This window comes from Suillus discolor (assembly GCF_016758755.1).
Source record: "Suillus discolor strain FC423 chromosome Unknown F5147scaffold_15, whole genome shotgun sequence".
Lineage (NCBI taxonomy): Eukaryota > Fungi > Basidiomycota > Agaricomycetes > Boletales > Suillaceae > Suillus > Suillus discolor.
In genome coordinates, this window is record NW_024541262.1 from 373,080 (window position 1) to 388,666 (window position 15,587).

At 46.8% G+C, this 15,587-nt stretch overlaps 4 protein-coding genes across 4 annotated transcripts; 2 read left to right on the forward strand and 2 right to left on the reverse strand.

The window, feature by feature from the left end:
- Positions 1-869: 869 nt before the first annotated feature.
- Positions 870-1,177, forward strand: F5147DRAFT_771379 (uncharacterized protein; the record flags this gene model as incomplete). The annotated part of the gene is made up of 2 exons (XM_041441232.1): positions 870-1,020; positions 1,077-1,177. 2 exons carry the CDS (start codon positions 870-872, stop codon positions 1,175-1,177), a joined length of 252 nt encoding a protein of 83 aa, XP_041295254.1.
- A 226-nt stretch (positions 1,178-1,403) lies between these two features.
- On the forward strand, positions 1,404-3,292 carry F5147DRAFT_771380 (uncharacterized protein; the record flags this gene model as incomplete). The annotated part of the gene is made up of 4 exons (XM_041441233.1): positions 1,404-1,433; positions 1,488-2,049; positions 2,112-2,474; positions 2,529-3,292. The coding sequence occupies 4 exons, from the start codon at positions 1,404-1,406 to the stop codon at positions 3,290-3,292; spliced, it is 1,719 nt and encodes a 572-aa protein (XP_041295255.1).
- Positions 3,293-5,990: 2,698 nt separating this feature from the next.
- F5147DRAFT_792194 (uncharacterized protein) lies at positions 5,991-6,860 on the reverse strand (the record flags this gene model as incomplete). The annotated part of the gene is made up of 1 exon (XM_041443091.1): positions 5,991-6,860. The coding sequence occupies one exon, from the start codon at positions 6,858-6,860 to the stop codon at positions 5,991-5,993; it is 870 nt and encodes a 289-aa protein (XP_041295256.1).
- A 6,250-nt stretch (positions 6,861-13,110) lies between these two features.
- Positions 13,111-14,029, reverse strand: F5147DRAFT_572755 (uncharacterized protein; the record flags this gene model as incomplete). The annotated part of the gene is made up of 3 exons (XM_041431105.1): positions 13,111-13,659; positions 13,714-13,887; positions 13,934-14,029. The coding sequence occupies 3 exons, from the start codon at positions 14,027-14,029 to the stop codon at positions 13,111-13,113; spliced, it is 819 nt and encodes a 272-aa protein (XP_041295257.1).
- Positions 14,030-15,587: the final 1,558 nt, after the last annotated feature.

A 15,587-nucleotide genomic window follows, 5' to 3' on the forward strand; every position in this document is an offset into this window, starting at 1 on the left:
TGTAACAATCTCAATGATAATGAATTATAGCAAACACAAGAAATAAAGACTTACCACCGTGGGTTCTGAACGAGTGAATGTCACAATACCATTCTTCTTTCATTCCAAATGTATACACCCAACATTAAGATCTGCTGTCAATAACCTGGAATTTGCTGCCTGTGCACGATGGCACCAGATGCCGAGAAGCGTTGCTTGGTGTTCGAGGATGCAATCAGCCAGGTGCTTTTCGGCTTCGCACACTTTTTGTTTGGCTTTGGCTGCCGCGAGCGCGAGGTCAGAGTGGTCAGTTGCACCTTCAACTCCATGCAATAAATTATAGTTGAATTCCTGCTGAAGATGAATAAGATCAAAAAAATAAAAGGGGCATCTTACAAGGTGCATGCCAGAAGGAAAATCGTCTTCCACTCCCATATGGTGTCTCCGAGCTGTATTCAACACTTGCGGATCCAAATTTGAATGGACTTGGATGGGACTAGTTGGAGATGCACTGTTTTGCACACGACTGCACACAGAATGATGAGAGCTGGTAGAATTCATGGGATAGATATTGTACGACATAGGCATACCAGTAAGGTGTCAATACTGACCATGTGAAATCTTGACGATAACTATGTCAGTACCAACATGTCCAAATTGCGGGAAGACATTCACTAAGGACAGCAGTGTCACTTGCCATCTCAGTCAGCCCCAAACATCCTGTCATAGCTCCATCTGGGACATCATCAATATCTCACAGTTTGCCGAGGTAGAACTGCCATTGCGCCACGCTTCACCTCAAGCTAATCCAGAGGAATGGGCTGGTAGTATGCACAATTCGGACGACCAGGTGCATGCCAACTTTGATGTCGACTTCGATTTTGTCAACGATGCTTTTGGAGGAGCGGTATGAGGGTGCCAGGATGTGTTACTCTCAGGATGGCCCAACCTTTTTGGATGTCTTTGACGCCGATGAATATGCAGAGTATAGGGAGGACAACCTTTTCTACCCTTCCGCATCCAAGGAAGAGTGGGAAATCAGTGATTTTCTTCTTTGTTCATCCCTTAGTATGGCAGCGATTGATGTATTTCTGAAGCTTCCCCTGGCAAGTACCAGTCTTCGCACTCTGCAGAATTGATTCCAACCTTCACCCCCTGTTCAGATTCAAAAGTTACACCTTTCATTCAGCAACGCTAGGGAATTGCGAAGCCGTGCAGAGATGCTTCCTAGTGGACTGAGCTGGAAGTGTCAGATCATCCCCTCGACCCATCCCACAAAATATCCAATTCGATTGTTTTGGAGGGACCCTATCAAATGCTTGGAAAGTCTTTTCACCAACCCTCTCTTCCACGACAAGCTTGATTTTGTTCCTCGTTGTGTTTACACAATGGCAGCACATCTTATGCGGGTGTACTTGAAATAGATGACGGGTGATGCTGCTTGGGAAATGCAGGTACGTGCAGTATTTGTTTTTTTAGAAAACAAAATCTCAACACACCTCTTGTAGACTCAGTTTCCCAGAGGTGCTACAGTTCTTGGAACCGTACTGTCATCCGACAAAACCAATATAACTACCATGACTGGTGCTAGAATCGCTCATCCGCTTCTTCTGGGACTCACCAATATATGCATGTGTACTCACACAAAACTTTCATCAAAAGCTTTCCTACTTATGGCTCTTCTCCCTATCCCACATTACCTACACCCTAATAAATGCATGCGAGGTGTGCTTGAAGATCGCCTTATACACCAATGTCTTTCAATTGTTCTCCAGCCATTGATGAAAGCAGCCGAGGTTGGAATCATGATGTCTGATCCGGTTGGAAATGTTCAGCACTGTTTCACTCCTCTCGCAGTGTACATCGTCGACACCCCAGAGGCAGCTATGCTTGCCTGTGTACGCGGGAAGACCTCTCTGTTTACCATGGCTTCTTATCTGCAGTTCGGGGATAGTTTTTGGCATCCCTCTCATACTCGCTCTATCACACTTGATCAGCTCGACAGCATTACAGTCGATCCCAATGATCTTGAGGCATATTTTGACACCTGTGCTGAATACCGACTAAACGGTGTTTGTGCACCATTCTGGATAAACTGGCCACTCACTGTCCCTCGATCTTTCTGATGTCAGAAGCCCTGCATCATTGGCACAAGGAGTTTTTCGACCATGACTGCCAGTGGTGTCTAACAATTGTGGGTGCCTCAGAACTTGATTTCCAGTTCTCGATCCTACAGCCCATCACAGGTTACTGTCACTTTGCTGGTGGAATCTCAAAGCTCAAACAAGTCACTGGCAGAGATCACCATGATATCCAATGCTACATTGTTGGCCTGATATCTGGTGCAGCCCCTCATCGTTTCATCATTGCAATTCGTGCCCTCATGGATGTTCGATATTTGGTGCAGTCCCCTACTCCTAATGATGACTTACTGGCAAGTATTGACCGGGCCCTTTCGACCTTCCACGAACATAAAGATATTATTCTGACATCAGGTGCGTGAATGGGAGCCAAGAAACCTATTGATAATTGGTTTATTCCTAAACTAGAACTCCTCCAGAGTATCACTTCTGGCACGTGCAATGTCGGCACTCTCATTCAGTGGTCTGCAGATGTGACTGAGCATGCTCATATTTCAGAAATAAAAGATCCCACACGCTGCACCAATAACAATGACTATGACCCACAGATCTGTCGACATCTAGATCGAGATGAGAAGCTGCGACGTTTCGCAATTGCCATGATGCTGAAGAGTCATCACGTGTACTGTGATCCCAATGACAGGCCCAGAGAAGTCCCTGAGGATGAGGACAAGCAGGAGGAGGAGCCAATTGATCCCGACGAGCAGGAACCTGACGATCCACAGACTGCACTTCTAGAACAAATGAATCACACACGTGTCACCATGAACTACTTCAGTAAAGCAAGGCAAATCATAACTGTGAGGGATAGAGCTATTCCTCACCCTCCTCAAATGTTTATTGCTGGTGGTACTGCCATTCACCTCAACTACACTTCTTCTTGCACCAGAGTTGGTGTTGATGATGTTGCTACTGATTTCAATATACCAGATTTGCGTGTAGTGCTTTCAGAATTTTTGCTACATGATGCGAGGGAGAGAGGAGCAGTTCACATGGTGGGGGGTCCAAGAAGAAGGCCATTGATCGACTGTCCTCCTATCCTTCAATTTGACCGTGTTCAACTATGGTATACTGTCCGCCTTCAGCAAATGTCTTTTCACAATTCTAGGGTCACATTGCCAGCTCAAACTGTACATGCATCTCCTCCTGGCCCTGGGTGGCCAAAAGGCTGAAAGGACGCTGTCCTTGTCAATGTCAAAGAAGGGTTTGTTTGGCCCGAGTCAGGTCTGACAGGTGAGATTTTTTTTATCAATTTGAACATATACAAACTTTGATGCTTTGAAGGTCACGTGATATGTGAATTATGTCTTGTCATGCGTCCAATTTGTCAAAGAGGTGCTCGCATCACTTGGAGAGATCAGTATCTGTGTTATGTGCAGGGTCTGACCATTGGTTCGGTCGATCCTGCCACTCAAATGGATACTCTGAAATGTACCAAGTATGCTGATGGCACACCCGTTGGTAATATTGTTCCCCTGCATCAACTTCATTCATTTATCAGTGTTATCCCTCAGCTAGGGGATGCGGCTGATGCTCAACTCACGAAGGCAACGTCTATGTACTATTCTGAATTGTTTCTTCTAAACAAGTACTTCAATAAAGACTTCTATTATGCCCTCTATTACGCTTCACGTCGGCAGTAGTGTATGTACATTGTTTACATACTTCTTTGTGTACTTGTCTGGCTTTGTATCACATTGTCGAGTTTGTGAGCCTTGTCACCTTGTGTGTTTGTGCATTTGTAATATTGTATGGCTTTGTTATTGTTGTGGTACCTTGTCACCAAATTGTTAGTTTGCTGATGTAACATTGTATGTACCTAGAATGACAAAGTATCTAGGTCTCATTAGCTTTTGTAAATGATAGGTAGAGCTATGTACTCACATCTCATTCTCTTGAAAACAGACTGAGATGTTCCTATGAAATGTGAACTGTTTTAAGTGTGGATGGAATAGGAATGAAAATTTTAGCAATATATTGAAACATATGAGCCGATGTCAAGCATCGCTTGCTCTGCTCTTTTGGTATGTGCTCGAACTGTCCTCTCTCCTCATCGTCCCAATATGGGATCTCTTGGCTAGCTACTCATTGGATCTCTCGGAGTCCAATACTCCCCCTTGAGCAGATTCCAAACTCATTAAGCCTTGAAGCTTTTGAAGGCATGGACATAGTAGGGCTTTAGTGAAGCCATCTGCGAGATTGTCATCTGTTGGGCAATACGTCAAGTGAAGAGTGTTGTCGTGGATAAGGGCACAAATAAAGTGGTAATGAATTGAGATATGCTTTGTACAGGATTTGAACTTGCTGTTCGAGGCAAGTACTATGGCTGCCTGGTTGTCACAATACATGGGAGTGGGGAGACAGACATCTTCATAGAGTTCCTGGGTAAGGTGCTGGAGGTACAGTATCTCTCATGCAACACTCATCAGAGCGATATACTCAGCTTCTGCGGTGGATAAGGCTATCAGTGGCTGCTTGCAGGAGCTCCAAGCTACCAGTCCTCCATTCAGCATGACAACATACCCGGAGATTGAGTGCTGGTGAGATTGTGAAGCCCAATCTGTGTCAACAAACACCTCAAGGCCTCCATCTGTGGAACTGAGCATGAGCTCAAAGTTCGAGGTGCCTTTCAGGTAGTGTAGCACCCGTTTAGCAGCCTCCCAGTGCGCTCTGCCTGGATTTTGCATAAATTGCGATAGAGTGGCAACAGCAAACACAATATCTCGCCTGGTGCTGGTGGCTGCATACATCAACAAACCGATGACTTATTGGTATGGGATGTTGCTCATTGCCTAGAGTTTAGCATGCGTTACAGGGCACTGCTTGGGAGTCAGGACGGTGCTGGAGTCCATGGGTGTACTCGTGCTCTTAGCATCTGAAAGACTAAAACACTCGAGAATGGTCTCAATGTAAGCCTTTTGGGAAAGTGTGATAGTGTGGGCCACATGGTCTCAAGTAACTTTAAGGCCCAATAGCCAGCTTAATTTGCTGAGGTCTGATATTTCGAAGTACTCCTGAAGCTGAGATTTGAAGCATTGAATGTGAGAGATGTGATTCATGGTAATGGCCATGTCATCGATGGAGACAGTGATAACAACGTGTTCATCCTTCATGCATTTGAAATACACAGCCTGATCCACTTGTGAGTGTGCAAAGTGTTACGACAAACGGTCAGTGTGCGACTAGGATGATCTAAACAGCGACAACCACGACAGTGGTACCGAGTGCTGAGAGTCGTCGGCCTTTACAGACAAGCAAAGGTTGCGTACTCGAACGTAGCTCGTGGTGGTTAACGAGGGGTTACGCTGAGATGATAGCGGTTTACAGACAGTGAGAGGCGTCACTGAAGGTACGAGTCGATGTCGAGCAAGTAGCTTTAGCGGGACAAGGAGTTCAAGGGTAAACCTAGTAAGATTAAAGTAAGGAACAGTCTACTGTTAATCTTCGACCTTATATAAGGCTACTCTTCGTATCTAAGCTCAGCCTAAAGCTGGGTTCTAATCTGCTTATCTACATGAGTCAGAGATAGCGTCCATGAGGCGGGCTTCTATCGTAGATAGGATCCACATGGTATCCTTCTATCAGTACATGAGGCAGCGCGAGGCTTGCCTTCTATCTTCTATCAGTCCATGAGGCAACACGAGGCTTGCCTTCTATCTTGATAACATTAATAGGTCTTCTAGACCTATGTCGTCATGTATCGTCACGTGCGGTCCAGACCGCTTATCTAAGCCGGCAGTTGCCGCTTATCGTCTATCATCTTCTATCGTCGTCGTCGTCATCTGTCGTCACAGAGCTGGTGAGACTCCGCTATCATCTATAGCCGTGCGGTGGCAGAGGGCTGTCTGCTGGCGGGGGACTCGTGCCATGTTACTGTAACATTACCCCTCTACTAGCGTCAAAGTCACTGACTTTGATTATCCTGTGTTCTTCGTCAGCTTCCATCACCGGAGGTGTTGGTGTGGAGACGGCTGGTACAGAGGGAGTTTCTGGTTCGGGCGAGGGCGGTGCTGGGTGTCTGAGCGTGAGGTCTGCGAGCGCTTTGTGGTTATGCTCCCAATCTAAGAGAGCTTCGAAAAACTTCTCTTCATCTCTAAACTCTTGGAGTACAATGCGTCCATTGAGTTGAGGGCAGTGGACCGACAGATGGTCAGGTCCTAGTTCATCGCAAATGCAACAAACATAATCTGGACACTTCCTGAATGAGTGTCCGTATCCTCCGCAACGCTTGCAGAGCGTGGTACGGGTACGATCTATGGTGGCCGCCTTTCGTCTCAGCGGGCGCACCGGTCGGGATCTTTCTTCAACATGAGGCCTTGCCTCGACTGTTCTGACAGCTTGGTTCGCGATGTCTGGGAAGTCGAGCGGAAGGAGGTGAAGCGCGAGTACGCGAATCCTTTTCTGTAAATGAAGCACGGCAAGTTTCTTCGTGCCTTCATCGAGGTCATCACGATTGGCTACGTCTTCCAGCAGCTTCGTGGTACGGATAATGCAGACAGCAAGGGATGTCCCTGCACCGAGTCTGGTGTCTTGCTCGCCAAGGATGTCGTCGATCACTTGGGAGTACATGGGGGTGAGAATAGCGGTTTCGCTGAATGCGTTGTTCTCAATCGTCTTAAGGATTCGTCCGTAGTCGGAGTCCTTAAGTGCAATGCGGATAGTTTCTTCTTCAATAGAGGTCGTCATGATGTTGGGAGGTTTCTGGGGAAGGATGTTCTTGGGAGAGGCCTTATATGGCATTCCAGATCGTTCCAAGCTCCGCTTGATTTCTAGACTTATCTTTTGTCAAGTTCTTCTATCGTTATCTATCTAGCCATGAGGCTAAGATCTTCTCGTTATCGGGACACGAGGGGTGGTTCTTCGCTATCAGAGGGGAGGTGCCGTGATAGGTACGATCTTCGTTAATCCTTTGTTTAATCAGGATCAAGGTTCGTCATCATCAGAGGGTGGTAACCATTGCCATTGATGGTATCTGCTTCGATCTCTTTGTTTGATCAGAGTCGAAGTCGTTCTAGAGGGTTCCGAGGGCTTGCAGGAGTTTCCAGGGAGTTCGTCTCATGATAGTTTAGCCTCGTTCCGGAGGATCGTCTTCTTATCTTTTGTTGAGATCTATCATGATCTATCTGGATGTCGAAGGGGGGTTCTGTGGATAAGAGATCCGCGGGCTTGCAGGAGTTTCCGAGGGTTCGTTCTTTCTCCGGTTCTTCTTCTTTATCTTTTGTTGTTAAGATCTTTCGGATCTATCTAGATATTGAAGGTCATCTTCTTTTAACCTTTTGTTGATATAATCTTTATTGGGTGAGAAGGTTCGGGGTCCAGGCATAGGTGCCAAGGCTTTTGCAGGAGTTTCTTGGGGTCGTCTCGTGAGGAGGGGTCTTCTTAATCTTTGTTGAATGAATCTTCATTGATTGTCGAAGGATCGTGGATAAGGGGTTCCAGGGCTGTAGGAGCCGTTCGGGGAGTTCGTCCTTTCTCCTAGTTTTACGTCATCTCGGACAATCGTAGTTTAACCTTGTTCCGGAGGATCGTGCAGTTTAAACGTCATGCTGGACAGTCATAGTTTATTCTCTTTGCGGAGATTGGTGCAGTTTAAAGCCATGCCGGGCTCACGCGCAGTTTAAAGCCATGCCGGGCTCAGGTCGAAGTCGTCATCAGATGTTCATATCAGAAGTAGTCAGGAAATGGTATTCGTGGTGGGGGGTGTCGTGCGTGAAACGAGAATAAATCAGGGATTTTACCCCCTCAATAAGCCGTTTAGTCTACCATGACTAATCATCTTCTAAAAATCGAGGCCGTCGTCAGGGCCTTCGTATTCAATGTCGTTTCCTTCGTCATCAACCATGCGCCAGTTGTGCGTCGATGGTTCTTCTAAATCCAACCATATATTTTCAATGGGATTGGAAGCAGGGTGTGGCGCGTAGAGCACCCGGGGTTCGGAAGCGAGCGTTATTGCTTCTTCGCTTCGGTCATCGTCAGATTCCATATCTGTGAAGCGGATAAATTGTGGTCCGACTTCTTCTTCTTCCTTCTTTACAAGACGAGCGAATTCGTCAGGGTCATCCTTTTGCAGAGCCTTCAGGCGGTGGGCCTTGTTTATAATACGAACACGTTCTATGAACATGTCGAAGTCTGAGTCAGATTCGGGTGCGGGTTCCCGGTGTTGCATCATTGCATCAATGTTATCAGCGGGGATCTCCGTGGAAGGTATCGAGAGATTCAGGGAATTCGGGATGGGGTTTTCATCGGCTGTGTCAGTATCATCAGCCGGGCTTTCGTAAAACCTGAGTTCCTTGGCTTCAGGTGGTTCTGCCGTCGACACGGCTCTTCCTTTTCCGAGAACGGAGATCGGTTCTCCGGAAAATTCAAATCTAGGGGTCTGGGTTTTCTCTGGTTCAGGGGCCAGTCTGGGTGCCTTCGAGATAGGCGGTTCTTCTGTCATAACTGCACGTCCTTTTCCGAGGACTGATGCAGGCTCCGCCGAGAACTGATAAGGTTCAGGAGTCTCTTCTTTCATCGGCTGAACAGCCGGTCCGATCTTCTTCGCAGGTATTTCAGGGATGATATAGTCCGTGATTACCGCAGGTCTTATGACCTTCTTCTGAGTTGTCTCCGGATCAGTGGCCGGTCTCTTCTGCTCAAATTGTTGTGCTGCGAGGTCAATACGAGGCAGCGAATCTTTCTTCACGATCGTCGTTGATCGTGGTGCGGGAGTAGGGAGTTTCACGGATGGCAGGTTTCTGTGCCGTTCCTCAAGAACTGGTACAATCTTTGTCGTTGGTGCCAAGCTCATAGAAGCGAGGCCACCAGAGAAGGCACGGGGAGTGGTCGGGGAAACGGACCTTTTCCTTTTCTTCTGAGCGCCCTTCTTTTCTTCTTTCTGGAAGAGGGGCGTTTTGCCGTTCTTCTTCCAATCGGAGTCTATCTCCTTTTCTTTCTTTCGGGAATCTACGGTGCTCTTAAGAGTCACTGTGCCATTCGTCCAGTTGATAGCGGGGTTGTGGCTGATAAGCCAGGGTTGTCCAAGCATGAGCTTCTCTTTCGGAGTAAGCTCTGCGAGGTAGAACCGTTCGGTACATACCCGTTCATCTATTTGGAAGGAGAGGGTGCAATACCTCTCAATCAACTTCTTTCCAAAGCTGGATCCATCAGCATTAGAGAGCGTGAAAGGCTTCTCTAGCTGGTGCGACGAGATTCTGTGCTGCGTGCAGAAGTCCTTATTTACGAAGGACTGGCACGCCCCTGAGTCGACGACCATAGATGTCGCGATGGGGGTGTTTCTCATTCTGGTCATCAGGGTGGCATTCACCCGTAGTTCGTTCTTCTTAACTCCGGTCTCTTTGATAGAGTTCAACTGGAGGTCTTCTTCGATCATCTTTCTCCGCGGGGTTCTGGGCCATTGTGGGCAGCCCGCGGCTTTGTGGCCAATGACGTGGCATACAAAGCATCTTTTCTCGTTCAGGTAGATACGAGTTTCTTTTCCCGTAAGGTGGGAAGCAGCCAGGGTGTTTCGGGAAGTTGCCATATTGGAGATGGTTATCTTCGATCTTCGTAGTGTTCCGAGCAGGAAGTCTTCTACTGTGACAGCGGTTCTTATATTCTTGCGACTGGTCAGGCCGGTACGTTTCGGGGTTTCTTCTACAGATCTTCGGTAGCGTTGAAGATAGGTACGATCAGGGATCTGGCGTCACAGATGGGTGACGTGCGAGTTGAACTTTAATCTTTTGTTGCGACAAACAGTCGTGTGCGACTAGGATAATCTAACAGCGACAACCACGACAGTGGTACCGAGTGCTGAGAGTCGTCGGCCTTTACAGACAAGCAAAGGTTGCGTACTCGAACGTAGCTCGTGGTGGTTAACGAGGGGTTACGCTGAGATGATAGCAGGGTTTACAGACAGTGAGAGGCATCACTGAAGGTACGAGTCGATGTCGAGCAGGTAGCTTTAGCGGGACAAGGAGTTCAAGGGTAAACCTAGTAAGATTAAAGTAAGGAACGTCTACTGTTAATCTTCGACCTTATATAAGGCTACTCTTCGTATCTAAGCTCAGCCTAAAGCTGGGTTCTAATCTGCTTATCTACATGAGTCAGAGATAGTGTCCATGAGGCGGGCTTCTATCGTAGATAGGATCCATGAGGCATCCTTCTATCAGTACATGAGGCAGCACGAGGCTTGCCTTCTATCTTGATAACATAAATAGGTCTTCTAGACCTATGTCGTCATGTGTCGTCATATGCGGTCCAGACCGCTTATCTAAGCCGGCAGTTGCCGCTTATCGTCTATCATCATCTGTTGTCATCTATCGTCATAGAGCTGGTGAGACTCCGGTATCGTCTATAGCCGTGCGGTGGCAGAGGGCTGTCTGCTGGCAGGGGACTCATGCCATGTTACTGTAACAGCAAATAACCTCTGTCCGAACCCAAACCTGCTTATCCACACTTTCCCATGCATCGGCTGCATCGGACGCGCATTCCCATGCTTCGGATACCTCGGAAGTGCACTAGGAAAGTCCCTCACCCATCCATAGTCCGTCCAAACCCCATTGGTATGTGAATTTCCTTACCTCGAGGCTTGTAAAATGTGTTGCAGCCTTATTACATGTCCTTACATATTTACTATATTTCCTATCCCTTCCTTCTCCGAGTGAGAGTCTAGACAGTATAAGTTGACTACTACTTAGGACTACTTACTACACTTCCCTCGTACTGTATACCTCTCCCTATAGGTTTACCTTTGAAGTAGTCCCTTGTAGTGCACACTTTTTAGCCCCTATTAGGTCCCTATACCTCTCTATACCTAGACTTTCCTTACCTCGCAATATACCTTTGCCCTCACTCTCTCTAAACCTCGTTCCTTGACATTCCCTATACCTTGTCTGCACTTTCCTGCGCTTTCTGCACCTTCAGCTGTGCATTCACGCGCTTCGGATAGCCTCAGATACATTCCCACACCTCGCGCATTCCTTGTCCACTATTTTCCCGCGCTTAATGTGCTCTCGGGTCGCACATATCCATCATTGTTGTAGCACTCGAGCTCGCACTAGGCTTGTATTCAGCTATTTTCCCATGCATGTCAGATACACGAATCACTTCCAATGTTATCCGACACTCATCCGCACAATCCGATGTTTATCCACTAAACCCGACGCTAACCCGCTAAACCTGACGCTAACTCGCTAAACCCGACGCTAATCCGACGGACCCGACGTTTCCCGCGCATCGGACCTGATGTTTTCCCGCGCACTTGTCCTCCCTATGTCTTGTTCCTGTCGTATCTATCCCCACTAGGTGCACAGTTATTCATTTTCACGTCGCTAACATTGTAGAATGCATTATTACATGTCCGCAGTACATCGTGTCTTATTACATAGGACATTGGACCCGAAAATCAGTGCTACTACTTTCGCCTATAGCACTCCGAAATTCTACATAGATACTATATATTTCACATACCTCCTACCTATTTACTTTACCTTTCTACCTCCAAGTAGGAGGAGGTCATCCGATATTTGTAGTTCTTAGTTGGATTCCGCAATATCATCCTTTCTTTATCTGAAACATCTGACAGTAACCCGCCATTCGCTATCCCCGACATTCACTATATTCCCGACGCTAACCCAATGCAAACCCAACGAAACCCGCTAACCCGAAACCCGAAAACATCGGACCCAACGTTTTTGACATCGGACTCGTAATTATACCTTCGGACTTTGTTTCCCGCGCTTCAGACTATCTTCCTTTTGATATAGCTGATTATTCTAATACCAACAGCAAGCCCCTCGGGTCGAACGCACTTGTCTTGCAAGTAAAGCAGACTAGGCTGTGCACGACCACAACACATTTTATATTGCTAAACACTTACTTCGTGTAGTGTCCAGCAATTGTTGTATCTCTACATCGTTCTAGTAGCAATTCCCTTTAGGGTCAAACACGTCTGTATAGACATAGCAGCTAGGCATTAGCTTGACCCAACCTTTTCTTGCCACCCAGCAAGATTGTTGTTTCCACACCACTCCCCCTCATTGAGGGCAGTGTAGTATCCAGGTGGTGGGTGGACTCTGGTGATGTGTGAGGCTGCAGAAGGGTCTGGTAGCATTTTGTGGGTTCTTGGAGGCATGGTTGGTGGTTGTGAGGGTGTGGTCGCTGGTGTTGCCTGGCCAAATAGATTGGGTGGTTGTACTCCCCCTTGGCTGGCACATCCACATAATACAGTGAATCATTTCCAAACCTACAGGACAGCCCACCTTGACATTCCTCCATATGCCTTGGGTCAACCCACCATGGGCCCACATTGTAATATTACCCCTACCCCAGGGCAGGCCCGTCCCATGATATTGTTACCCAGGCCCCCTGGGTGGGCTCAGGTGAAAATATTCTCTGAGACTACAGGGTCGGCCTGTGATATACATTTTGTAGACTACAATAATGTATAGGTTAGTATATATATACTCACCGACACTCCAATTTCGGCAACATCATAGCATCAGGAATCAGCAAAAACTGATCACTGTCACTAATAGATATATTTCTGGGTCCGCCGATAGATACATTGCCGGATCCGCTAATATGGGTACTGCAATCACCCAGTCAAGACATGGGTGACCCCATATGAAGAGATCACATGTTTTAGCTTACACAGACAACCTCATGTCAAACCACAAGGATTGTCAAATAAAATGACTGATGGGAATGATCGCCAACACATATACATACTGTTTGTCCCTGTTCATCACTGTTTCCGATCTGCATCATCCATCACACCTTCACCTCTATCAGGTCATCCATGTATGAACAAAGAATCATTGTGTACTAAATGGCCCTGCACCACTTAGCCTCGGTGAGTATTGACTTGTACTGCCAATGGGAATGATCGCCGACACATTCCTAAACCTTTTGTCCATATTCATCACCCTTTCTCATCTGCATCATCCATTACATCTTGACCTCTATCAACATTAGTATGTAAACAAAGAATCATTGTGTACTAGATAGCTCAGCACCGCATAGTGTTGGTGAGTACAGACTTGTACCTCACATAGTTGACCCAGGGCATACCTACAAATTCATGTACATCATCCCTCATATACCAAATCCATGCTATTCTATCACCATCCACTTCATCCATCCCATGCCTCACTATTCGTCCGGAAACAGCTGCCATGACACTGGAATTATATACAATCTCGATTCCAATATTAGGCATCCTCATCCTCCCCATTCCATAATTGCCAACACTGGTCATGCCATTGAACCATTGTGATTGGGACAGTGGATTGCGGTGCAAAGGCGAACACCGGTTGCACATCACAGCGAGTGTGGTAAACACCGATGCCCAGTCTCTCAGACAATCAATTATTTCTTGCAATTGTTTGTCCACCGCCCAGAGGCCAAGGCCTAATGCTGTCCCTAATGATGACCAATATAGGTTCGGGTGCATGACTCTCAATGCTGCAGCAAAGAGGGCCGCCGGTCTTTGTATTGCTAGACACAATCCACTATCACTTTTGAGCGTTGCCGAGACCTCTGGATGGAACTTAGGAGACTAGGCATAATGAGAATGGTGGTGTTAGACTTGTGGCTAGGAGCTCTGACTCACTGGATGGGCTTGCAAAAACCATGCCAGGGATAAATTAATGCACCCCGGTGTAGTACCACTACTACTAGGACAAAAGTTGGGTTCATGAGTCCTCCATTTCTCTTTGTTTTCCACACGCATGATACTTTTTGCCAGCGGGGATGACATCCTTTCAGTGGCACATATCATGTCATGCTGATATTGTCAGCATAATCACTATCGGCAGATCTATGGCACTAACCTGAATTGCAGGATCTATGGCACTGGGAAGGTACCACATTACAATTATACCATACTTGTCAAGGACCACCATTGGCCGATCCAGCAGGATTTGCATATCCGGTGGATATTTGGTCAGGAGGTATGCTTCATGTTCCACTTTGGTGCCCTTTTCTGTGGCTTGAAGTGCATCTGCATACCTTGCCATATCAAAATTAAGAGTGACTAACATTGGTACAATTCAGAACCAGCATGAAACTAACAAGGGAATCATACCTGGATTGCGATAAGCATCAGCAAGCTTCCTTGAAATGTTAGAGCATGCCGCTAGCATCACAAAATCAAGCTCAAGTGGGGGAATGATATTTGGCATGCCAGCAATAAGGGCAGAAAATTGGGAACAAATATATTCACTCGCAATGTGAGTGATGGACAAAGCCCAATCAGACAGAACTGGGTTCATGGGCTCCTAATGAGATGAACATGAATTTCGAGATATATATAAGCGGGATTCAACTCATTATGTAAGGTTGGGGGCGTTGAATTAAACACGTGGAAGACACGCCAATCAAGCAAGGATGGATGTAATAATCAATGCCTGCTACAGCCTGATAATTACATTGAGATAAAGCTGTGAACAAAACTGTTATGTAAATGGCAAAACTGATACAGTAATGTCAAGCATTATCTACTTCTGGGGTCTGGAGCCAGACACCGACTCGCTGAAAGAATGTCGGGCAACAGGAGAGGAACTGGCAATATTTTCATTGCCAGCACCTGTGACAGGAATGGAAGACGGTCCAGAACTTCCATTCACACTTGAAGGACAGGCAACACTACTTGGGAGGTTGAGATACAAGCCTTCCATGGCTTGCACCTGGCCCATACTGACAGGAATTATGCTTGGGTGCGCTGTGTAGGCACCGTTCGGAATGAACACTATGTTGGGAAAGGGGTGAGGATTGGATGCCAGGGCATGTTGGTGAAGACTTTCATATCCATCCTGGAGGACGTTCCGATAATGTTCCTAATTTGTTAATGTTTGCTCCATGGCCTACAGTTCCTCATCACAATTCGCCAATTCTGCCTGCATCAGCTTGACATTACGTTGCAGAGCTGCTACCTTGGCATGAAGATCATTCACTGCACGGAGATCACCTTCCTGCTCCTCAAGACGTTTGTTCAAGGCAGCAACAACGTCAGTGGTGATGGAGTTACAGGCATGTAATTGTTCAACCTCAGCCTGGAGGGTCTGTACAGTGTCCCGGAGGCCATGAATAGTGTCTCAGAGACCATCAAATGTATCAGGGAGGTTGTCTTTGTTCACAGAGAGCGCCACAGGAACATTGACAGCCTCCAGTGTCATTGCCTTCAGGTCAGTTACCACCTCATCTCCCAACAAATTGATTTGCATATCTGCTGGGATTGGCAATAAAGAGTCAGTGAGTGAACCAAGTATTGGGGACAATGATGGAACACTGCGGACTGGAGAACCTTGATCAGGGGACACAGCACACACCACTGAACCAGAAGCAGAGGCTCTGGTGGATCCTTCTTCAACAAGCATATCTGCAATGGTTAATAATTTTACATTGTTAGATTTGTAAACAATCTTACCATCATTTGCTGCGGGACATTGCATACAGGACCGAACTCGGTGTCCCCGCTTTGTCGGC